A 25,372-nucleotide genomic window follows, 5' to 3' on the forward strand; every position below is an offset into this window, starting at 1 on the left:
ACAATTGTGGCCCTCTTTGTCTTGGATTTTCCCAGTAGCCCAAATGAGGACTCATTCCCCGAGTATCTCAAAGGGGCCACTTCATCCGGTGCCTTGAGGCCATAGGACTCCAGAGCGGCACAGTTTCTATGAGTCTCTCAGAGTTCTTGGGGTGACTGATGCTGGCTCTCCTAGCTCCAGGAATTTTTGGAGAATCTTTTAAAATATATCTACTTCTATTTCTTAAATATAAAAATAAAATGAAGTCCACCCCCAACAGCCTGTGACTAAACAAGAAGAGTGAGCCCTGTTCATAGCTGTCGGCATGGACAGCTACAGCGCAGTCACCCGTCCACATCCACAGCACCGGCAGGAGGTCTGAGAGAACAGGATGCTTGTAATGCCAACAGGAACATCTTCCTGTTAGGGACAGTCCAGGCACTCCAAGGAAACCCATTACTGTTCCTGGACAGCGGTGGTGTCACCTAGGCTGCCAGGTGGTTGCTCATTCTGGGCTAGTCTCTGAGTCAAGGTCAGAGGAGCAAAAATTCCTGATGTGAGGGCCTTCCAGGCCCTTCCCGGGGCTCTACCTTCTCCATCTATTGTGGACAGTCCTGTAGAAACCTCCACAATGCCCAAACTGTTGTCTTCGGTTTACTACTTCCAGCCTGGGGTTTGGGAAGAGCTGATAACTCTCCTGGTTTCTGAAGAACTTGGGAGAGCAATACACAACACACACACACACACACACACACACACACACGCATATTCCCAGAGGCAGCAGACAGTGGAGATGGCAGTAACAAAGGTGTCTGGTGTCTTTTCGCCCAGATGATGTTGCAAATGGCCCAGTCACTTTGGCCAGAGTCTTTGCAGCAGTCAGCGCTGTGAGGTGGAACAGGACCGCTACTTAGGATTTCCGGAAGCGTACCTCACTCTGAGGAAGGGAACAGGGGGAATAGTGTGAGGGTTTGCCTGGTAAGCCCATAATGCAGATACAAAGGTGGGGATTCAGAGCCTAAAATTCAGCCCACTTGTCACCTGGCACTGCCCCTCAAAGAAGACGCACAATAAAGGGAAAAAGATGGAAGCAGCTTCTAAGAGACCCGCACTCTGGATTTCAGGAGCAGCCTTTCTCTGTCCCCATCTAAGCTCTCTACTATTCCACCGTTGCTCAGGCAGTGAAAGGAAGAGTATAACATGTCTGCTTTACAGATAAGACAGTAAGCCCAGGGAAGGTAGGGGCTGAACTGGGTCAGCAAAAGTGGGGGTGAATCCTCACTTCCTGACCCCAGACCCCCATGGGACCAACTTTCCGCCAAAAGTTTCCGCCAAAGAGGGGAGACCTCCTACCCTCAGTGATGTACCCACAACTCGACCATCACTGAGAGCGAAGAGTAATATTGGGGCCGGCACCCAATCTAGGCTCACCCCTTTTCAAACACGTTGAGCTCTGTTCTGCAGAAGGAAGAGAAGGAAAGGAACACAGGAAACTGGGGTTGGACTGATACTTGATTCTTGTCTTGTTCTGGTCTTCTGCACTTTGTGAACACCCCCAAATACGAGGGCAAAAGGGAACCTCAGCCGAGACCCTGGGGAAAGCCTGGACTTTCTTCCAGGTACCCTGTCTCTGGGAGTCCCCACTGCGTGTGAGTGCTCCATGCAGGCTCTCACCTCCATCTTGCTGTATATCCAGGGAAGGAGTTCTGTCACTTTGGTGTACACACCAGGTTTGTTTCTCTGGCCACAGCCCGTGCCCCAGCTGGTGACTCCTGCCAGGTACCAGCGGTTGTTCTGCTCACAGACCAGGGGGCCCCCACTGTCTCCCTACAAGGGAGAACATGCACGTCAGCAGGGTGGAAGAGGTGGTCCTTGAGCAGAAAATTGTGGGCACACGATTCCCACTCCAACCCCAACACCTCAACCTCCCCCTACCCCCCGGAGTCCTGGAACATAAGCACCACCCAGAAGCAGCCCCACCTGGCAAGAGTCTCTGCCTCCCCGAAGGTCCCCAGCACACATCATCCTTGGGGTAAGGTAACTGTCATAGACCGAGTAGTCATTGCACTTCCTGTAGTCAATGAGGCTGACCTGCACCTCCCGGAGGAAGGGGGATGTCTTCTCTTCAGTGAGTTGGAAGGAGGAGAGAGAGGATGGGAAGGGATTAAGACTCTGGCAGCTTTGTGGCCTTCTAGCTGCCCACCTCAGCACCCAGACTCACAGCTTCCTGGGAGTGGAGGGCATCATTCCCGTGGTTGGCCACTCAGAACATATGGGCACACACACACTTGCAGCAGACAGAGCTCACTACATATAACAAAGACATACACATACATGGACAAACTCACAGCCTATCAAGCTAGCTTGCACATTGCACATGCTTTTCTGTATTCAAAGCACTACCCAATACATCATTTCATTGTTTTCAGTAACTATGTGCCCTTAACATGTATAATTAACCCACTAACAGGTAAAGATGTTCAGAATTACAGAAGTGACTTGCCCACAGTTACACAGCTAGTCAGCTATGGAGCCAAGCACAGAAATAGCTGCTCCCCAGCCAGCCAGCACTCCACCACACTGAGCAGAGAACGTGGCCTAAGTCTCACAGCTGGCCAGCCAGGCTGTGGCACGCTCCTGTCGCATATAAACAACCCAACAGAGCCAACCTCAGACAAGGCCGCTCTGTGACCATGAGGAGCTGAGGCGAAACACAACCACTTCATGATCTGGTCAAGCACAGACGAAAACAAGGTAGTTCACTGTGCAAACCACAACAGTACCAAACACCCCTCCCAGACAACAGGAGTGGCTGCTGCTTCTTTACCAAGCACGGCTTTAGACCCAGTCTATTCATAACTTCCAGATGAGATTCTTTAGAGATCCAATCATAGAATTATCCTCCTTCCTAAAAGAATCCAATCTAAAGAAATGATCCACTTCCTTGAACTCCCCCAAACCACCCAAGTCCTGTGCTGAGTCCTTTCTAATACCTCTTACCAAAAGTGCCATGGTTTTCCATGGTGTCCTTCAGTGCAATGAGCAGTTAACCCAACTTGCTCAACTATAAGGGTTTCCTTGAGGGTCTTGGCTGGAGGGCATTGTCACGACGACTGCTTTTCCATGTACACAGGTACATATACACACACATTCACATCCCATGAATCTATATACCCAAACCCTCATCTAGATGGGACCTCACCCATCCACCCCGACACATCAGCTCCGCACACTCCACACAGATACACATGTGTGCAGGCACACACACACACGCACGCACAAACACAGAGTCTCTCCCTCTCCCTCTCACCATCTGTCTCCTTGGTTTTGCCAAAGCCTGTGATCCAGCAGGTCTCATTGAGGGTGAAGGTCTGTCCATGCATCGGGAGGCAGGCAGGGTGGATGTGAGCTGCAACAAGACCTCAAGGCATCAGTGAAGAGACACGATTATCAATATCCTAGGGGCAGGAGTATCAATATCCTAGGAGGCCCCTTCTTATCCCCAGAGTAGTCCTGAATCTTCCAGGGCCTCGGACTGACCAATCACTTTATCTTGACCCCCAGCCTTCACAGTCTGCTAGAGTCCCCCAAAACATTCTGATTTCAGTGGATGCCATGTGGGCAGGAGAATATGCCTTGGAAGCTCCCCGTACCAAAGGGATACTGAGTGACTGAGGGTCTCTCCCTACTCAGAGTGTCTCTCCTGGCTGAGCCTCCTCCCTGCATGTCCATCAGAGCAAGGAGCAGCAGCAGGCTAAGTGTCACGTTTTATAGCCATGGTGTCTCAGTGGGGTGTCCAGTCTGGTCTGGGAAGGGTACCTGCTGGTTGGCCAGGGTCCAAGACAGGGTGACACCATACCTCTCCCCGCTGGAAGAACACACCCTTAGAGGCACACACCACAAAACAGCTGCTCACTTGCTCCCACGATCAAAAACAATTAGAAGATGCTATTGTGTACCACTTCATGAGCTCCTCTGAGGACTGGTGTCCCTAGATGGACTGGGGAAACAACCACCAAAGCCCAATCTGCAATAACAAAATATCAGTTGATAGATAGAACGCTTGTAGTGTTCTCAGTTGTTTGTTTTCTTCACTGCAGCTTCCTACACTTGGAATAGTGCCTGACACATACAAAGTGTTCAACGAATATTAAGAGAAAGAGAGAGAGGAGGGAGGTAGAATGAATGTTAAATTCTCTTATAAACCAGGCTTTAAGCACTGGTGTCTAACACACTTGTCGGCTAGAGAGTTAACAAACAAAAATAAATGAAGGAATAGCATCAATTGTTAACAAAAAAGCAAAACATGATTTCTTAAAATATTCTATTTTTGAGACATAGAGCCTTGAAACTATGTAACTGTTATATATTCCACTAATTTTTATGGGGGAATTAAATTTACCAGTGAGTTTTCATGAGTTTTCTTAGATAGTACTGTGACTTCAAAGTGCTCAGCCTAAGCGAAATAAGTCAGACAGAAAAAGCAGAGAACCCTATGATTTCACTGATATGTGGTATATAAACCAAAAACAACAAAAGAACAAGACAAACAAATGAGAAACAAAAACTCATAGACACAGACAATAGTTTAGTGGTTACCAGAGGGTAAGGGGGTGGGGGAGGGAGATGAGGGTAAGGGGGATCAAATATATGGTGATGGAAGGAGAACTGACTCTGCGTGGTGAACACACAATGGGATTTATAGATGATGTAATACAGAATTGTACACCTGAAATTATTGTCACCCCAATAAATTTAAAAAACAAAAAGTGCTCAGCCTGCCATATGAGTGTAAGAAAACTTGCTCTGATTTCTAAACCAATCCGGGAACATGGCCTGACCACAGGGCTTATATAAACACGAGCTGCGATTCTCAGACAGAGGTCTGCTTCCTGCCCGGTGGCCTATCAGCATCTGGAAAGGGACTGCCATAGTCTGAAAAGCATATGCAATATTACAATACTTTCGTGTGTGTTTTTCATTTGGTTATTAAAATTATTTAATCTGATTTGGAATTCCAAATAATATTAAGGGGGTAAGGGTGGTAGGAGGTAGCATATGAATGGTTAGCCAAATGGAGCCTGGGTTTTACAAGGTTGGTAAGGCCCGTATTGGTCCTGCAGACTGATCCCCCCCTTTCACGTGTGTATGAGGGGCAGGGCAAGGGCAGACCTTACAGTTCCAGATAGTACAGACAAGGCTGGAGGGAGCAGGACCGATTTCTTGCCCACTGGTGGGCATGGTTCTGGGACAACCCTGCCCCATTGAGCTCTGCCAAGCTTTCTTCCTCCTCATACCACCCTGATGAGCTAACGACTGACTCACTGGCACTGCTTCCATAACTAATGTGCCAGGAAAGACCGGCTCATAGGCCGAGAGCACGAGAAAGGCAGGACTAACCAGAGAGCCGTCCGAGGCTTCCAAAAATCCCAGTCCACCATAGCTATCCTCCCGCAGGGAAGCCTCCCTAGCCTGCCAAGACTGCTTACATGCCCCTGTCTGTGCCACCATGGCTTCCCAGCTCCCCTCAACATCGCGTCATTCGCCTCTACTGGCTGTCTTTGGGTGTGTCACCATTGCGTTCTATTTGCAGTTGGCAACTACAGAACCCACAAAAAGTGGACACTCGGTATTGGATAAGTGAATAAATGAGTTAATGAATTAATTAACGAAGACTTCTTTGGTCTCCTGACAATTTCAGTAGCATTTCCATCGTGCGGCTTCACATGGTCCTCACCTGCAACCTGATGGCAATTGGTTGCTTGAATGCATACTCATCTTGTGTCTTCATCTGCAGTGTTAGCAACTTGCCAGCTGAGAGCCAAGTGAGAAGAGCGTGGTTTGGGAGTTAGACTGACCTGGATCCAGTCCTGGGGCTGCCGCTTATTACTCCATGGCCTCTGATAATTATCTCTCTCTAAAGCTCCATCTCCTCATATGTAAAGTGAAGCTAATAATAGTACTTGCTCCACAGGAGTGGTTGAGAAGAGTAAATGAAATCATAGATGTAATATGCCTACCCCAGTGTCTGGCCCCTGTTAAGCGCTCAGTGAATACCACTGAAACAATTTAATCTATTTATATTGATGATATTGTCTCCAAGCCCTGGCTCTGTCACCAATTTGCAATGTAAGATGTGTCATTTAGGGCAAACTTATTTCCAACCTCTGGGCTTCAGTTTCCCCGACTATAAAATAGAGATGTTCCATTATGTGACCTCTGAGTCTGACTTGCGCCATGCTGAAGCTCTGGGACCCTGACATTCGCTGCCAAGTACAAGGGCTGGGCCCGAAGGCTGTGAGGATGAGCCAGGGTGGGGTGGACAGGCGTTGATTCACTCACCAGACAGGGTCAGGGGCTTGGAGAGCCGCATGAGGGCGATGTCGTAGTCGTCCTCATCGTCGCTGTAGTTGCCATTGATGATGACCTGGGAGATGGAGGCGGCCTCAGGCAGCTGGCGCAGGTTGGTGGTGCCTGCGTATACCTTCCAGCCCTCCAGGATCTTCTCCTTGGTCCTGCAAGAGCCCCAGGAGAGCACGGTCCACTTGCCCGCTTGGCAGACCCCACCGGCAGCATCTGCTACACAGGGGGAGCTGCACCGTGAACGCCAGCTGGGGGGCAGGAGGATGGATGAAATGACCTCCAGAGGGAGCCCTCTATTTTAGCGCAGGGGTCTCAAACAATCCCCTCTCTCGAAAAAGCCATTCTGAACTGGCTCTCTGCACCTTACAATAGAAAGGGGGAGGGGATGAATAGGATCTCTGTAAGCAGTCACTCCACTGTCTCCTCTGCATGCCACTAAGGATCAAATAAGGTGGGCAGGACACATCTCAATAGTATTGTCCTCAGCAGAAACGGAGCTTTAGGCCCCTGAGTCCTTTCTTGTCTACGAACTCAAAGGGACAAACCCGGCTGGTGACTGTCAGAAGCTGGCTGCGTTACAACCCCTCCCCGCAAACCTTCATCCCTCAGTTCATGGGACAGCGGTGCTGATTTCCTGGGCTCCTCTCCTGTGAGTTACAGGAAGCAGCGACAAACCCAAAGCCTTTTCATTTCAGCTTGTTCTTCAGAGGCAGGCTCCCAAGTCCTTCTTCCTGCCTGCCTCATTCTCCTTAGGGGCCATCAAACAAAGGCATTTTCTTATTCTGGGGCTAGCAAATCATGACCCTGGCCATGCAAACGCCACCTGGCCCGTACCAAGCCCTCCTCCACAGAGAGAGAAGTCACGCTGTGATCAGCCCTTCCCGGAGATCCCCAAGGGCAGCAGCATTGCATCAGTGGCCCCCTCAGGCACTTACACAAAGAAGCAGTGGGCAGCGGTGAGCACCCACTGGGCGTCGATCAGCGTGCCCCCACAAATGTGGGTGGTGCCGTAGTGCAGACTGACTTGCCAAGGCCACTTGCTCTCTGGGGCCAGTGCCCCTCCCACGATCCGCCCCGTCATGGCCCTCAGTCCACAGTCTGGGGGGAAGCAGAAGAGACAATCTGTGAACTCTGCTTATCTCTGAGCCCTGCCATGCTCCCTGGGCCCAGGGCAGGCCCGGGCAGCCTGGTCCTGAGGGCACCCACCCACCTATGGACGCCACTTTGCTCACTTAATCTGATCCACAGTAGCCGTTTCCTGCCAAAGCAGAGCTCCCACATGGTGGTTAGCTTTCTGGGATCATTCAGTGGGAATTTGGATGCAGGCAGGTTCCTCTTTCCTCGCACTCACTCATTCTTTCATTAACTTGATAAACGCTTCCTAAGTGCCCCATGCTCTGGGCTTTGAGCTAGGCATCGGGGTTACAATGTTTACTCTCAGGACTGCCCTCAGGAACTCAGGTAGATCAAGTCTACCATGGCCTGAGTTGATTGGCGTTGTGATGGGGATTTCTACCATCTCCAAACAAAGGACAAATAGCTTCCCGTGGTTCACAGGTAGGTTTGTGCCCACTTGGTTCCCCAGTGGGTCATTTAGTGCTGTTGGCAGTGCTTCATTCCAAGGGAACATTTCCAAACATATTCTGGAGTGAGTCATTCCCCCAAAATCACGAAGAAAGAGGGCAGCTCTTGGAGTTTGTTCAGACGTGTGTTCTTTTCTCTTTGAAGGGGGAGAGAGTGAGGAGCCTGAGGTGGTCTGAGGGGCTGGGCTCTCTGTCCATAGCACCGTGTGACTGGCCCACTCAGAGTAACACTTCCGCCTGCTCATTACTGAGAGCACAGCATTGTGGGCCAATTAACAGCTTGGGTTTTGGGGTCAGACTCGTGGTCAAATACCATCTCCTCACCTACCAGAAGTCTGACGTTAAGCAAAATGAACATTTCAGCCTCTTTTCAATAAGTGGACAATAATTAAATGAATTATTCTGAGAATAATTCTGAGAATTAAATGAATCATATTTGTAAAGAGATAGGCACAGTGCTTTGTACATAGAATGTGCTCAGTAAAGGTTGACTCTAGGTCTAATTCTTTGTCTATTGCTATAGGAGCTTTAGTCGGCCCAAACCTGCTCTCCCAGGCCTCTGTCCCCTGCCCAGAATCCAGAAGACTCGAATGGCTTCCTTGGTATGAGCGAGGTGGCTGGGCAGAAAGGTCAGGAAAAAGGGAAATGCTGTGCTGGAACTGCCCCAGTGCTTTACCGGGATCCTAGCCCTGAAGCAAGCGTGCTGGCTAAGCCCTTCTTCCTGGTGGACCCCCAGGGCTGGCCATCTCCCCCAAAGAGGTCCCAACCCTCTGCCCCATGACTCCCACCCCACACAGGCCACAATCCAGGACAAAGAGCATCTTCTTACGTGAACAATGGAGAGAGACATACCGCTGGGAAGGACATTCAGACCTGAAGGAAAAAAAACAGAAGGTAGGAAAAAGGTACATTAGCCACCTCCTCTAGGAAGCATTCTCTGATTGAATTCTGCTCAGTACCTGTCCCATTTCTTTTGCACAAGAAAATGGAGATTCTGACCTTCTCCCCACTGCTGGGTACAGGCCCTCCCAGTGCTTTCTCCGGGAGTAGGGATGGCTTAGTGCAAACCATCCCCACACTTCTTCCCACCCCCCACTTTCTAATGGATGATTGCACACATTGGTCAGATAAACATGCTTTGAAATCATGATTCCATTGTCCCAGCACCTTTCCACAATTACACAGGTGGCCGAATGCTCCTCTGACAGAGTACCTCAATGTTCACCAGCATCGACGCATGCAAACCACCTAGCACAAAGCAGGCATCCAGAACGCAGCTAATTCCCTTCCCTTCCCTCCCCCTCCCTTCTCCCAGAGCCCTGTTTTCTCTGTCATCTCCCAAGGTAAATACTGGTGGAACATCCCCCCAACGTCTCCCTCAGTGGGGTTGTGACCAGGGTGGGCAGCAATACAAAGTGACAGGTGGTGAGGAAGCCCAGGAGGAGGCTGGTGCCTCCCAGGTGGGCCTCCTGCCCCTGACCACGGGCACCTGACACTCCCCTGCTGCTGTCCCTCCTCCCCACCCCAAGCTCACTCCCCACAGCACTGTTCTCTCCAAATGCCTGGCTGACTGGTGGCCAAAGTTTGTTAATTGTCTCCGGCAACCAGGTAAACTCTTGGGGACACCCCTGACCTTGAGGTGCTTTCTGCACCAAGCCTCAATAAGAAGTTAGGAGGCAGGTGGCAAAGAAGTTCTGTTTCTGAGATGCTCCTGACATTCATAATGGACTCCTAGAGTCTGGGTCCCAGAAAGCTCCCTGCACTGCCTCATTCCTGGGCTCACAGACAGGCAGTCCAGCCATACCTGTAGAGGCTTTCCTGGACAGTGGAGTTGTATTCAGAGATCGAGAAACTGCTGGTAAAATCCCTATGGGCCACCTCTGTTGTCCGATAAGCACTGCAAGGGAAGAGAGAGGAAAATAAGCGCCCTCGACATAGCGTCCACCCCCAGTCCCCAGCGGGCATCAGAGTCCTGGCCAGCGCTGCTGACGGAGGCCAGAGGCTGTGGTCTGACGCCACCCAAATATTCCCCCACTGCCCTCCATTAGCCCTGTGTGTTAGCCCAGTAGTTCCCAGTGTGGGGTCCCCACCCAGACAGGCAGCATTAACAACGCCTGAGAATTTATAAGAAGTGCAAATTCGTGGGCCCTACCCCAGACTTACCGAATAAGGAACTCTGGTTCTGTGATTTAACAGGCTCTCCAGGTGATTCTGACGCATGACCAAGTTTGAGAAACACTGAACTAGCCCTTTTCTACCCAAACTGTGGTCCATGGACCAGCAGCTGGAGCATCACCCTGGACCCGCTGAGCCAGACTCTGCATCTTAAAGATCCTCATTAACATGAGGGTTGCATACATTAAAGTTTGTGACTCCTTTACGCACTTACTGGATCTCAGACCACAATGTGCCTAAGAACCACTTCAGGTGTTTGCTAAGCAGGTTCTAAATACTTATCCCAGAGATTATGATTTGAGGTGCATTTTAACAGGCACCCCAGGTCACTGTAGCATGGGCGATCCATGGACCACTACCCCCACCATCCGTGTTGCTCTTGTGTGCATTCCTAGAACATGGTACACTCTTGCATAAGAGTGTGCCCTTGTGCGTGCTATTCCAGTCTCTGCTCTCCTCCAAGTGCAGCCAGGCACCCCCTTCATTGTGTGCCCATAGAACTTTGCACATATCTTACCATTACACGCATATTATGCTATAATTATTGGTTTAAGCCTCTCTCACCCACCCCATACTAGACGTTCTCCAACAGCAGGGGATCTTGTCTTGCTCCTTTGTGTGTGGGTGCCACAAATTGAAAGCTCAATGAATGGTCTTTGAATAAATGACACTATCTACTGAAACCTGAGGGAGGTTCAGACTTGCGTAAGGTCACATCACTCCATAACAAAAGATATCCATGGTCTTCTGACTACAGCACCAAGACCTCCCTTTCATAGAGAGAAACTCTGAGGCTGAGATGGGGATGGAGAACTGGTTCTAAGTCCTCGTCCCCAAGCCTGGTTTTCTAGGTGCTTGTACGGAGAGCCCACAGTGAGATTGGCGAGCCACAAAACTAGTTGGCTTGAAAATTCTGAGCAAGAGGGAGGAAGCAGATGACCATGTGGCCTGCAAATCTGGACTCCTTCAAGCCAGAAGGTCACTGTCCACTCTATCCCTCCTCCACCTACCAGCAGCAACTTCTTTGTTTAAAATCTTTAGAGCCAAAAATTCTTATGACTTGACCACACCTGCCCATCCCATTCCCATTTGTCATAACTGTCATAGCTCAAAGTCCAATGAAGGTTTCCAAAAGTAGAAGAAGAAGACAAGACCTGACCAAATGCCTACCCATCTCACAGGACTACCTTGACCATTAAATGTGATAATGGGCATGAGTGTGCTTGGAGGCAAAGAACAAGACAGGAGAGTGATCCTATTGCGTATCTACAAAGAATTACTTTGGCCTCATGGAAATAGCTTGCCCCAGACTCATAAGATCCCAGGGCCAGTGTCTCTTTGAATAAGTCGAGGGTGTCCTGAGCTAATGACCTCAACCCTGGTCCCCAACATTCTCTTCAATACGGGATTCCTGCAATGAGCCTGAGACACCATTGCAAACAGCCCAAGACATCCCTGAAGCCAGGACCCTGGGGGAAGGTTTACCTCTGAAAACCCAGCTGCTGGCAGGTCTTCACTGAGTAGGAATTGTTCCAGCTGTCACTGCAGACCGGAATCCACTTATGGGAGGATCCAGAGTAGACTTTAAGAAGAGATTTGTCCCAGTCAAACCTCACTGCAGGGCAAGAAAAGGGAAAGGCAGGTCTTCAGCACCCAGGAAGCTCCAAATTCTTGGGGAGTCAGCTCAGTAAGCCTCCGAGAGGCTCCTGTCTTGAGGCTCCTCACCGAGGCCTTGGAAACACCCAGGAGCTTGGCCCGGGAGGTGATGATCATAGCCAGTGCTCAGAAGCAAAAGACACTCAGTAAGAGCAGAGCCAAGGTGCTGGGGTAGGGCTGAAAGCTCTCCATCTGACAGGACCCAGGGGGCCATTGCTGGGAGAAGGGGCAGGCACTGCCAGGAGCCATCACTCCTACGGGGCAGTGAAATGCCAAACGAGAGCATGACAAGGGGAATAAAGTCTATGATCTGACTGAGTGCTCACAGGACGGGCTCAGACAGACACAGCCGTGGACCAGGACACGTGTAAACACACAGGTACAGTGGGTGGGACATGCACCCACATCAGGCCTATCCATGCCATGGGAAAGCCACTGAGGACCACAGCTCTATGACATCTGTGCGCTCACCTAAGCCAGCCATCTACAAACAGACCTTCATGAAATCATAAAGATGGAAGTCAGAGTTCACCTGCTGGCCAAAGAGGAGCAGCACAATGACGTGGCTCTGGACCCCACACCTGCCTCCAGCCAGAGAAGCTTTGTTTTGCTCAGTCTGATAGTGGGGAATTGTCAGATTTTATTCGAGAACCACCAAGTTTGTCCAAGCCACTCATTTTGCAGATTAGGAAACTGAGGCTCAGAGAAGGTAAGCAAATTGCCCCAGTCACAAAGCACTCAAAGCCAGGTTTCGAACACAGCCTTCTGTGGTTAGAATACAGTTCCTCTGCTTCTCTGTCCATTGCCTCCCCTCTGAGCTCGCAGTTGCTGGAGGACACACACGCGGACACACCCACACTGACGCCCAGCTCGCTTACCACAGCCCAGCTCATCGCTCTTCAGCTTACAGTCCACCACTCCATCGCAGCGCACAGAGTGCATGGGGCACCTTTCTACCGGCTCCTTGTACTTGATTCCTGTGTGACCCCGCCAGAAATGGACTGGAGAAAACGAAGCAGACAGCTGTGTCACTGACAGCCCCAGAGAAACAAGACACTGAGCAGCCCAAGGCCCTGGGGGTTCTGAGACACCGACCTGCAATCCCTCTTGGACTCTGGGGCTCTCGTCCCCCATCTGTATGGAGAGAAAGGCTGCTCAGGAATGCTCCAGAATGCTCCAGAAAGCTCCTGCAAGCAGGGCAGCACCAGGCAGACTAGAGCAGCCACCCAGAGAAAGAGAAGGAGAGAGAGAAGGAGGGAGGTGTGGAGGTAGGTCCTACTTTGGGAGCTCCCCTGCCCTACATGCTGGCCAGAGTAGTGGTCAAAAAACCACTTCCTCCAGTATTGCAGAGCCCCTTTTCAGAACCCTTTGTCTCTGTGCTTTGCAAGTGTCAAAGCAGAGAAATTTCTAAATCCACAGTCACACCCATGCAACCACTACCTGTCCTGTTTTCTCAGAGGTCCTACCAACCTCAGGAGCTCCTGGATTTTCTTCCTCCTCCACCTCTGCCCTAAACAAAGGATGTCTCCTGTGCTCAGTTATTGCCCTATTACTTGTCTTTATGCCTTTAAATGTCTTCCCACTCAATAAGCAACTCTAGGTGGCTGATTCCCTAATGTATAATCTTTACAAACCATCTGTGAAAATCAGCCTCGTGACTCCCTCTGTCTCTAATACCTATTTCTTTCCAAACCAGGAACTGTCATCCCTCCTGCCTGAATATGCTTCACCTTGAATGCCAAAGAAACCTGAGTTCTGACTATTCACCCTGCCTCTTGCTTACCACTGACTCCTGGCCCTGACCCCCAACTTCACCCCTGACCCCACCAGGCTGTCAGTCACCCAAGGCAAAGGTCACCATTGTGTGACTGCTCCTTCCAGGTCCAGACACCAATCCCTCCTAATCTCTTGGACGTGCCCCTCTTCTCTATGCCCTGGTCTTCCCCATTCCCACGACCTGTGCACTGAACCTTCCGGAATCAGCTGGATGTGTAGTGGGGAGAGCTCAGGATGGGGAGTCGGGGCTGAGACTCTAGTTCTGACCCCCTGGCCTAGCTGCTCAGTGACCACCTCCCTGCACTGGGAGGTCTAGAGGTCAAAGGACTTCAGGAAATGTTGTGAATCACACTGAGAGCTAACTAATCAGGGAGCCTGCCCTCAGATGCCATCTTACCCCTCCACAGGTTGTTTTCTACTGTTCTCAGTGGACTGCAGGGAGTTCCCCTGGGACAATACCTTATGTGGGGAAGGGAGGGAGAGCAGGGCAGTGAGTTCCAGAGGAGGGTCACATGGATGCCATGTGACAAGCACCACGCCGAGGCCTTTACATGTACTGTGACAGTGACTTGTCAGGCAAGTGGGGAAAGCGAGGCTCGGAAGTCAAGCTGGTCACACAGCTGGAAAGTGGCAGAGCCGGGATGCCTCGGCAAGTCCGTCTGGTACGAAAGCTGTATTCTTAACCAGCACACAGCTCCCGGAGCAGCCCTCTTCCTCAAAGAGCTCTGCAGCCGGCACTGCCGCGACTGTTTCTATGTCCTCACCCACCCCACTCTTTACCACATGCTGCCTCTTTAATAGAATGCTTACCGCTCATCCAGGCATTTACAGCTCTCGACAACGGAGCCATGTTTTACCAAAGCAAAGAGACAGCCTCCAGTTCCCCAAATGTATATTCTCGTCTCTGGCTAGTGGGTCCCTTCCCTCTCCCCATGCTGACCTTGCCCATCTGCCCCACGTTTCCTGCAGCTGCTGATCCCACTTAGATGCCCTATCCCCGAGTCTCTCCCATTTTCCAGGTCCTCATCCGGCCCCACAGCCTTCAGGAGCCGGCCTCTGCCTCCCCAGGCCACACAGCTGTCACCTGTTTCTGACAGTCACACTCAAATACATTTGGCCCGCATTCTTACCAGCTATGTCCTCCAGAAGACTGTAATATCCCTGAGGACGGGGCGGTATGATGTGTGTCCCCCCCTTTGCTTCCTCCTAAAGTCTCCCATTGTTCTGGGTTCATATGAACACCCCAGCAGAGAGCCCGGGGACATGTCCTGAGTGTCTTTTCCAAAGAGAGGGGGGAAATCGTGGGTGCCTGAACTGCTGAACACTTTATCCTGTTGACAGAAAATGCCTGAAAGACTTTTCTTAATGAGGGTTTTTTATGGGTTTTTTTCTTTTCTTTTTTCAATGAGTAGCATTTTTATAATGGAATTTTGTGCCAGGCATTGTGCCATTATCTCACTGATTCCTCAAAACCCAGTGAAGTTCTTATGCGACTTTACTGGGCGCATAGTAAGTTGAATGAATGAACAAATGAATTTTATCCCCTATGAAGATGTAGAAACTGAGCTCTGAGTGGTGACCTAAACTGCCAGGGTAAGCTGCACAGTAAGCAGCACAGATGGGACCCAAGTCCAGGTTCCTCTGACTTCCCAAGCTCTTAACCCAGTACTTCAGAGTGGCCTGGGGCCGCCATGGTCCAAGGCCATTTGCAGGAGTGGCCCTCTGTGGACATGGTAGCTCGGTAAGGGTATGTTCCCCAGTCTCCTCTCCCTGGTGTGTGTCCCATCCCCAGACACCGCTCCACCTGGCAGTGAGCACGGCCAGTCCGGCTCCCTCCGTTAAACTCACAGAGAATGATGAGTGACACCACCAGGACGATGAGGAGGAGGACACACCCAATGAGTGGCAGCCGCTTCTGGCCCTCCTGCCAGGTGAACTTGGGCAGGCTGACACCTAGGAGCGGGGCGACAGCAGGCAAGGTGAGGCTGTGAGAGAGGAATCCAGCCTAGTAGTGCCCAACCAGGAGCCGGTGCCCTGGAGCTCCGCACTCTGACCCAGACTGTGCAGCCTCCAAAGTGACACCTGCTTTGTTGGTTGCTTCCCTAGCCCCTCCCCTATTTGCCCCAATGTTCCACTGTCTGGGCTTTGCATGCAATGGTTCCTTCCTGCCTTCACCCCCCAGATCCGCCACTGCCGCCTCTGCCCATTCCCCCTCCTCCCACACATTATTATCCGGGGGAGAGGAGCAGAGAGGTTTCCTCCCCAGCCACGGCCCGCCTCTCGGGCCCTCTCGCATTCCCTGCAGCCTCCCCCTCACCTGGGCTCTCGCTGGCGGCCCTCGTGGCTGGTGCTGACGTAGCAGGAGCTGCCCGGACAGGTAGAGCCCCCAGTGGCGTTGCTCTAACAAGGTACACTCTCGTTGGAGAGGATGCTGTGGAGGCAGGCCTGGCAGAGGTTGAGCTGGACGGTGAGGCCCCGGCTGGGGACGTCCTTGCCGGGGAAGCATTCTGAAAACAGAGTGAGGCATCCCTTAGGCTGTTCCCCTGCCAACCCACCCAGCTGTCAGTCCTGCTGAGCGAGGAAAGAAACGCTCTGGGGCAAGCAGCTAGGGGGTGAGCAGAGCCGCCAGACAGGGCAACATCTGAGAAGACGTGCGTGTCCAAAGATAAGATGAAGTTCAAAGAGGCTGCTGTCTCCAGCTCCCTACAGTCTCTCCCCATCGCAGCCATTGCCGAGGTGGGCAGAGGGCAGTGGGCCATCTGCCTGGACCTTGGGAGCACGTGCTTTGGCCACACATGCCTAGGGACCCTCAAAGAGGAGGCTGCTGGACTGGCCCTTCACTCTGAGGGTCGCTCAAGGAGACGCGGTCCCCTGTGGGAGAAGTAACCAGCCTTTCCACCCTCTTCATTTCCACTTTCCTACATCCTGCCCTTTTCTTTTGCGTATGTGTGTTAGATTATAAAATATTGGTTTTACTATGAGCTGTTGTCCAAAAGTATGAAAAGCACTACTTAAGAAAAGCCCCGACCTGCCTTGTACTCCACTGTTCTCAGTCACCCCAGAATTTACACACATGCTCTGGTACACCAAGGACACTGGAAAGGCAGGGTGTAGGAAGAGAAGACGGTGTAGGCTGGGGGACGGTTCCACCACCCTTGGACAAAATCCTTAATCATACTCAGCCGTAGGATTTATTAATTTATATTTGGTGCTTTAATGGATAGTTATAGAGGACTTGACATGCTCTAAGTGGCTTATGTGTATTTACTCGTTTAATCCGCAGAACTCTATGAGGTAGGAACATTATACCCATTTTGCATAGGGGAAGACAGAGAAAAAGAGACTTAGCAAATTGATTAAGCCAGCAGAGCCAAGATGTGAGCCCAGAAAGTCAAGCTCTGGAGGCAATGCTCTAAGCACTAGGCTTTGCTGCCTCTCATGGGAGGCATGAATGAGATGACGCGGCAGCTAGCCATAGTAGGCAATCGGTGCATGCCGTCCTGTTGTCTCCTGGAGAGCTCGAGCCTTTGGGTGCTCTACATCTGGAAGAGGGAGCCAGTGGGCAGTCAGGGCTTGTGGAAAGGGCTTGAGCAGCCTCAGGTGACTGTCAAGTCCTGGTCTGTAAGACCCCCACTTACAGTTCCTCTGACTTCCCAAGCTCTTAACCCAGTACTGTCACCGGTTTAGTCATCTCCTCACCTCCCTCTAGCTCCTCACAGCTAACTCTTCACCTTCCCTCACACCCTCTTTGCCTCCTCTAGCCCCCCTCTAGAAGCCCCGGAGCTGCAGCAGGAGCTGGGAACTGCCCTGGCCCAGGGGTAACACCTGACCCTCATTATAACTTCTGAACACTGACTGGCTGCTCAGGAGGGCAGGTCTCCCAGGAACAGCCAGAATAGTGGAGGAAGCACACCCTGTTGGGGACCCTGCGTTGGGGGCATAGTCGCCAGGGCTGCACGGAGGAGACACGACCTGGACTTCTGGCACCTTTATCTCCCTCCCTCACCTTCCACCGTGCTTAAAAGTGTTTGACATTATTAACGAGCAGACCACTTCATAAAAAGTCCTCGCCATTAGAACTTCCAGCCCAAATCAACACCATCGACCCTACCAGACAGGCTTTTTTTGTTTGTTTTTAATTCCCTCTTCTAAGAATCAGAGATAATTGATTTGGTCACTTCCTCGTCTTTCTGGGGGTGGTGGGACGACATTTGGCTCACCAGAAGCAGAGACCAGGAGCCACTCTCCCAGGGAGCCACTGGGGTTAATCAATGGATGTGGATAAATGTGCACGAGTCCTGATCCCCAGCCAGCTGAGCAGAAACCTGAAGGCGGCTGCTTGCTGCTGCTGCTGACCCAAATGAACCAGAGCTCAGATTTCCATCTCACCCCCATTGCAGAGACCAGATTTCCATAAAATGAAAACAAATTAGCCCCTGGAAGCCTCACAGGACTGGGCAAGAAAACATGGTGAGGAAATGTTGAAGCATAGAATGCATCGGCTGACAGCACTGGCTTTGAAGTCAGGCACACCTGGGTCCCAGTCCTAGGCCTAGCTGTGTGACCTGGGGCAAGCCACTTAACTTTCTATTTTTTTTTTCTTTCTCTTAATCTGAGGAATAGGATTAATAATCTTGAGGATTCAATGAGATAAATAGGAAAGCTCTCTCCTGTGCCTGGCACACAGCAGCTGGGCAGGCAATGGTCATTCCTCTCCACCTTTGCATTGGCACACACAGCGCCAAGTGCTGAGATTTAACAGCCATGGGGCATGGCCAAAGGGCTGAAGGGTGGTGTGAGCTCATCTTAGGGAAAAAAGAGGGTGCTGGGAAAAGGCCAGGCTAAGCTCCTTCAATGAGGGGGATGAGCCCCGGCTGCGTAGGGCTCTATGTTTCCCACCAGTGGTGGCTTGACCCTTGGCATCTGCCCAGGACCCTGGCATTGTGGCTCTCAACTGGCCTCTCAGACCTCCATCCCTGTCACATTCTTACTATAAGTATTCCGCAATCTCGGGGAAAATGCTCATCATTCAATACAATAAAATGATAACAGCTCACAAAACTTTAGAGTTTACAACAAATTTCCATGTTTCTAGCCTCATGAGGTCCTCACTCCATCCATCCTTGAGAAGTTGGTGTTTTTAGAAGCCCATCTTACAGATGAGCAAACCCAACCAGAGCTTAGATTGCTTAGAATCCCATAGTCAGGAATCTGGCCCAAGCCCATGTATGTCTCGAGTCAGCAGCAAGAGCCCCCTGGCACAGCCTTCTCCCTGGAACCTGTGCACAGGTGCTCATTCTGCATTTGTGCTGGGGCTTGAGAACTGCGGCCGGGCCCTTGCAGGGCTGGGAGCACCACGGGAAGCCTGGGGGTGGGGCTGGGGTGCCCGCAGGAATCTCTGTCTTGTGGGACTTTCCACTGGGAGCCAGGGTTGGGCCCTGTGACCTGGCAGGAGCCAGCAGAGCCTGGTGGATGGGACCCGCAGTGTCACAGTCATCAAGCACACTCTAAGCCAGCTGGACAAGTGACTTCACCTCTTTACACCTCAGTTTCCTTATCTGTATGGTGAGCTAATCACTTTGTTTCATAGCATTGCAGTGATAGGTAATACATGTAAAGGAAGGACTTCGTGACTATTAACTGTGACGGTGGGTGTTTGTTTATCTGTTTGTCTGTAAAAGACGCTGAGCTAGAAATGGAAAAATATGTGTTCCAATATGCCTTCATCCATCCCGAACTGGGTTACCTCGGGCAAGTAGGTTCATACCTCGGTGTCTCCACACGCTGGCCCCCAGATAACAAAGAACAAACACGAAAGAGCATGGTGTATAAATGTGTACTACGATAGTAAAGCTAACAGCCCACAAGGCGCTTTACTTGATCCCGTGTCAACCTCATAGCAGCTCTCTGTGGTTAATATTCTTAACCCTATTATACAGATTTTGAAACTGAGGTCCAAGTTGGTTAAGAACATGCCCAAATTCACATCTCAGATAAGTGACATGGCTTGGATTCTAACCAGGCCAACGAGGAGCACGTCGTCTGGACCAACAGTACCTGAACACCCATAGTAACGTCCTTCATTTCTTTGGCGCTCACAATTTTCCAAGCGCTTTCACACTCATTACTTCATTTGATTCTCACAAGCCTCCTGGTTAGCCAGCTGGACAGGTATTACTATTCCCAGTTTATACATGAGGTGAGGAAATTGGAGTTCGGAGGGAGTAACAAGCACACCTCATGCCCCTCAACTGACTGGTGGTCTTGCAGGGACTCTGTCACAATCTTCTGCCATCCAGTCAGGAGCTCAGGCTATCTCCATCTAGACGGGCCCATGATCCTGGTCCTGTGACCCCATGTGATGGGCAGGAACTAAGAGGCTAGCCTGCAGGAGAGAGAGCTGAAAGGCAGGGAGAAGCCCAGAGGAAGACAATGGGAAGACTTGGGAGAGGCTGGAGCAGTAGGAGGGAGTTAGAGCAGAGGGGGAAATGGTAGTGGGTGGGCACAGTGGAAAGGCAGGGGCAACCAGAAAGGCAGAGACCTGAACCTTGTTTGTCCCTGTCCCCAACGCTTTTTCTACCCGTAGGCAGGTCCCAATGTGCCCACCCACAGCCTCAGCCAGCAGGAAGCAGGGAGGAGAGGCCCTGGGGTCCAGGCAGGACACCTACCTGGGTCCCTCTTCTCAGTCTGGAGGCAGGTGGGATATGTACCCAGGGAGAAGGACAGATGAGCAGTCCCCAGCCAGTCTCTTTGGCTCTGAGTCTCAGTTGCCCTCTATAAAGTCTTCCACGGTTGGGAAGTACGGGGTGTGGGGATGGAGGGAAAACTGGGGTGGGGACAGAAAGGCCAATATTCAAGAAAAAGCCAGAGGCCCAGGAGGCCCTGGCATCAGTAGAACGGGTGCTGTGGTGTCAGAGCTGGTAAGAGGAGGGCAGAGAGTTTCTGGCCCCACAGACCACGGCAAGAAGAGAATCCTGGGACCCCAAGTCCCACATGAGAACTGCCCATGTGAGGAACTGCAAACTCCAGCAGGGACAGCAAGATGGAAGGGCTGCCCCAAGTCCAGAGGAAAGCAGCCACCAGTGTGTAGTTCTCTGCTTGAGTCTGAACCGCAACCCAAACCATGGCAGAAGCTTGGAAGAGTTCTCATTGTCTAGGACCACAGAATAGGATATTCTACAGCCATCCTTCGTTACCCATTTCACAGCCTGCCACCTGACTCTGCTGGAAGTTCTTCCTGATGTCTCACCTACTACAGCAGTAATTCATTTCATTTCCTCAATTCTTGGGAAGCAATGCTGAGACTCCAGCCTCCCTCCTAGAGGCCTGACCTCACCCTCAGAGCAGATACCTTGAGCACATGGGGAATAGGGAAGGGAGGAGACTTCTTGCTCAAGGTCCCAAGATAGAAGGGGCATACCCAGACCAGAACTGGCCCAACTCCTTTGTCCGTGACCAGAAGACCCAGGAATGGAACTAAGATGACCAACTCTTTGGCCTTGGCTTCAGGCTCTCCACAAGCTGCCTATAGACCAGAGGCTTCTCAACCTGCCCGGGGTGGGGAGGGGGGCAGGTGGACAGGGCAGAGCCAGAGCGTAGGCGACTCTGGGCCATTTCCTTGGCATAGTATTGCCAGTCATTCTTTCCTGGCCCTGTCTCTCCTCCCTACCCACCCTGGAGTGGTCTCTGGGGTTACCCCCTGGGGTAATACAGTCTTGAGCCCTCACCATGTCATGGACCAGCCCTACACCCCAGGCTGTCACTGCTACCACCTACCTGTGCCTGTGTAGCTCCCAGGGGTCCCCACTCCAAACTCATCCAGCCCCCTCAAGATGATCTGGGCCAGGAAGTGTCATGGCTGGAAGATAGGCGGGGCAGTGGGCCACAGGAAGGCAGGGAGAGCGCTGAAAAGAGCCGTCCCGTGTCGGGGCTCTTTCCAAGCCCTTTCCTGAACAGGAGTTGGTAAGGGTTATCATTCCCATTTTATGGAGAAGGAAACAGAGGCCCAAAACATTTGTGTTGCTTCGCCCAAAGTCGCTCAGGTATGTCTTAGAGTTACGAGGGATGAAAACCCAAATCCCCTTGTACCTGGTTCAATACTCTCTACGCCACAGCTTCCAGGTGAATGGGGCATTTTTGTGGTTTCTTGTGGAAGACTCTGCCCTGTGGACCCTTACCTGGTGGGGGATGGGAGTAAGTTAACCAGCCACTGAGTGTGTCCCACCGAGACCTCTCTGGGTGTCCTGCAGGCCCAGCTAGCAACGTCACTGATGAGAGGCTGTGCTGAGTGGTGTCACAGCCGCCTTATGGACTGCTTCACCACAGTGGCTATGTGGTTATGGTCATGGATTGAGTCGCAGGCTTTGCACATAGACTGCTCTCCAGCCACAGGCAGAAGCCTACACTCTGAGATAGGGAGACGGACCCTATAACGAGGTCTTGAGCTACACCTGCAGCAGCAGCAGAAACCATCACACCTTCATGGCCCAAGGTCAGGTCCATCAGGGACCTGTCAAGTCCAGCCCAAGGTGCCTGGGCCTCACGCCTCAGCCCTGGCCCCCCCTTCATAAAGCCCTACCCCAGATCAGGCTGGGTATATGACAGGCTGTCACAGCTGGAAGGCTCTTGAAAACCTTCTAGTTCAACCCTTTATCCTACTGATGAGGCAAGTAAGGCCCCGAAAGGCCCTATGGTCACACAGCCAGCTGGAGGCAGTGCCAGGACCAGAACCCTGATCTTCCAGCTTCCGTCCTTGCACATCACTGTGCTATGCTGCTGCCAGGGTAAGGGGACCAGGCTCTGCCAGAAACAAACCCTCACCAGACCTAAGCCCCTATGGCAGTTTTTCTCTCTCAATGATCCTGAGTACTGAGGATTTTCAAAGGGGTGGGAACAGGCAGGACCCTGGGCCAACACCCCAACCCTTTGAGCTAGGTAGGAAGAGGTGCCTTCAACTCTTAGTGGAAGCCCTAGGGGGTACCAGGAAAGCTCAGGAGCTCCCTTTGATGGGACCTAACAAGGCCCCCTGCCTGTTGGGAGCCTGGGGACCCCCTGGGCCATGGGGCAGGGGAGGCCTGAACCCATTCCAGTGTGGACTGGCCTGGATTGAACTGGCCTCCGTGGAACTGGTCTGGACTGGACTGGACCGGATCATGGCTTCTTTCCCATTCTCACTGCTTAACTAGGCTTCCTTGTACCTCTTGGTACATAGGGCTCCTTCCTGCTCTCCCCTCCCTTAACCCAGAGAAACCCCACAGATATGGGCTCCCTTCAGAACACAGGCAGATTCCCCAGCACCTCCTCCCACCCAGTGTTAACCACAGGGACCTCATTCAGCCTGAAATCATACTGGGCTCCAAACTAAGAAGCCAGAGCCACGAGGCCGCTCTTGCCCCAGGTATAGGAGACACCAGGGCATCTTGCTTCTGCTCCTACCTACATGTGTCATCTAGGGCATAGTCAGATCCCTCTCCGGATCTCAGCTCCTAATCTACAAAAGGAGCGGGTGGACAATCAGCTCTTTTCCAGCAGGGCTGCACAGAGCATTCAAGGTTTTGTGGAGATGCCTGGGAGACCAGATTAGTAGGCAAAGGGCTCTGAGTCCTTTACCCCACTTCAAACGGAGATTCATTTCTCTGTTGTATACAATGAGCTCCACAGAAGATTTTATTTCAACAAAGCCCGCTGCTACATAGAGCTTGAAAATTGCTGGCCTGGGTGAGCACTAAAGTTCCTTCTAGTTTATGATGCCTCCTATACACATGAAAAAGTCTGGGGTTCCCCGTTAGAACAGAATCAAAACACCTCCTTGCTCATTCATTCATTCATCAAATAGTTTAAAGAACATTGAGTGACCAAGTTGCCAAGCAAATAATATTTGACGTCCCAGGAACTCGCTGCCTCAGTTTCTCCCCATGTGTTGACAGAGTTCAGGGCTGGTAATTATGGGGGCTACCTGGACATTCCTGGTATTGCTTCCCTATAAGAGAAGCCAGCCTCCACCTGGTGCTGCCAAGTCCTCCACTTGGCTGACAAAGCCCAGGGATCCCTGAGCTGGCTTCCTTCATGCCTCCCACCCAGCACCCTGCCTGTCTGGCTGGGCACAGTCCACCTCTACTGTTGCTGTACCAAGAAGAAGCTGTTTTGCCAAAATAAGACACGTAAGCTAAGTGGCTACATCACTAAGTTACATCACTCAGCCTTCCTGCCCAACTCCCCTGCCTAGAGCCCCATAAACACACTCCCACACATTTGTGCTCATGTTGCTAAGTCACAGGGACAATGCAGGGGGCAGCAGGGAGAGATGAGCCAGGTGGAAGTCTGCGCAGCACCAAAAACAACATGAAACATAGAGGTCTCAGGTGAGAGCTGCATGCCTGCAAGGGGCAAAGGGCAGATGCCAGGGGTTCTGGGGATATCTGCACTATGAGTTCTGGGGTATGGCAGAGTGACCTGAACCTACTGGTCTGTCATCTTGGGAATCTGCCCAGCCTCCTCTGGGGAAGGCACCTCATCAGGACCAGCCCGGGGACCCCAGCCATTCTTCAGTCCATAGCATCTGTGGTCTTAGACTAATTGAGAACCTGTTCCTCTTTCAAACCCAGTATAAGAAAAGTCACGCTGCAAAGGATTGTTGCTTTATCAGTGGGCCTATTTCAGTCTTTCTTTAATAAACATTGTACTTCTTTAAGCATGTAGAATGGGACTCACTTTGAAACAACACAAAATACACATTATTTTTCAAGAACAAGTGCACAGATCCAGTGTGGTGTACCTGTAATTCCATTCTGTATAATTTCAGAGACTGTCACAGAACCACAAAAGGGTGTCTGAGAGCAATTTGTCCAACCTTTTGCTTTAGCAGGTAGAAAAACAGAAGCATGGAGAGAAGATATTTGTTCAAATTTTTTTGAGGATCCTGGACCAGAGTCTTACATGTGAAAGACATCCTAAGGCTCCTTCAAGTAGATACTATTTTTATTCTATTTTGCAGAAAAAGAAACTAAGGTACAAAAGGTTAAATGATTTGCCCAAAGTCATAGCTGACCTGGCTCTCAGTCAGCGTTCTGTCTACCACATCAGGCAACTTCTCTTTTGAACACAGAGAAGCTGAAAGCCTTCTCCACCCCTTTTCCGAGATCCTCCTGAGGATCCAACCAGCTCACACAGGGGCTTCATCAGGCGTAAGTCCCCTGGCCACTGTCTTTCTCACTATTTTACAGAGCTGAAGAACAAAAACTGCAGTGCATCTCTCTGCAATGAAGCCCTCAGGGAAAAGGCACGATCTTAGAGGACCAGTTACGCCCAGTCGGCTCCAACTCAGTTCAATGAGCTTTAAGAAGTCTGCTGTGATATGATTAAGAGCCTCAGGCAGCTCTCCCTGCCCCACCTCAGGCTCACTATCTTGGAGGTTCCACCTTAAACAAGGGGGCAAATTTAAGAACTTTAAATAAGGAAGTAGTGGTTCACTTCTTTCATCAATTAGGACTGTCTCCCAGAATGAACGCAGCACTTACCACACCATCTGATACTTATTCTACCAATAATGAAAAGCCTGCTCTTCGCCCTATGCCCCTCCAGTGACCTTTCATATTGGTCTCTGACTCTGGACAGATGTGCCTCCTAGGCAGGTATCCCTCTATCACGTGGCCCCAGGAAGTGCCCTTGCCACCCTTCAGACAGCTCAGCCCTTCTCACTCTTTGTGTTTATGGACCAAACACGTTTAGACTCCCACCAAGTTACCAAGGAACATGGTTGCGACCTTGGGTTCAATCTCTCCATGCCCCAGACAAAACTTCTTCCTTTCTGTAGACCACCCTTATTGCTTACCCAAGGCTGC

The 25,372-nt window shown here is 51.2% G+C and overlaps 1 protein-coding gene across 1 annotated transcript; it reads right to left on the reverse strand.

Annotated features, from left to right (window-relative positions):
• Positions 1 to 889: 889 nt before the first annotated feature.
• Positions 890 to 19,601, reverse strand: TMPRSS13 (transmembrane serine protease 13; the record flags this gene model as incomplete). Its single annotated transcript, XM_081062747.1, has 14 exons — positions 890 to 916; positions 1,654 to 1,806; positions 1,960 to 2,102; positions 3,290 to 3,388; positions 6,322 to 6,494; positions 7,278 to 7,440; positions 8,755 to 8,798; positions 9,730 to 9,822; positions 11,586 to 11,715; positions 12,635 to 12,757; positions 12,852 to 12,890; positions 15,381 to 15,485; positions 15,850 to 16,039; positions 19,590 to 19,601. 14 exons carry the CDS (start codon positions 19,599 to 19,601, stop codon positions 890 to 892), a joined length of 1,494 nt encoding a protein of 497 aa, XP_080918873.1.
• Positions 19,602 to 25,372: the final 5,771 nt, after the last annotated feature.

Source organism: Rhinolophus hipposideros (genome assembly GCF_964194185.1).
Source record: "Rhinolophus hipposideros genome assembly, chromosome: 10".
NCBI classification, from domain to species: Eukaryota; Metazoa; Chordata; class Mammalia; order Chiroptera; family Rhinolophidae; genus Rhinolophus; species Rhinolophus hipposideros.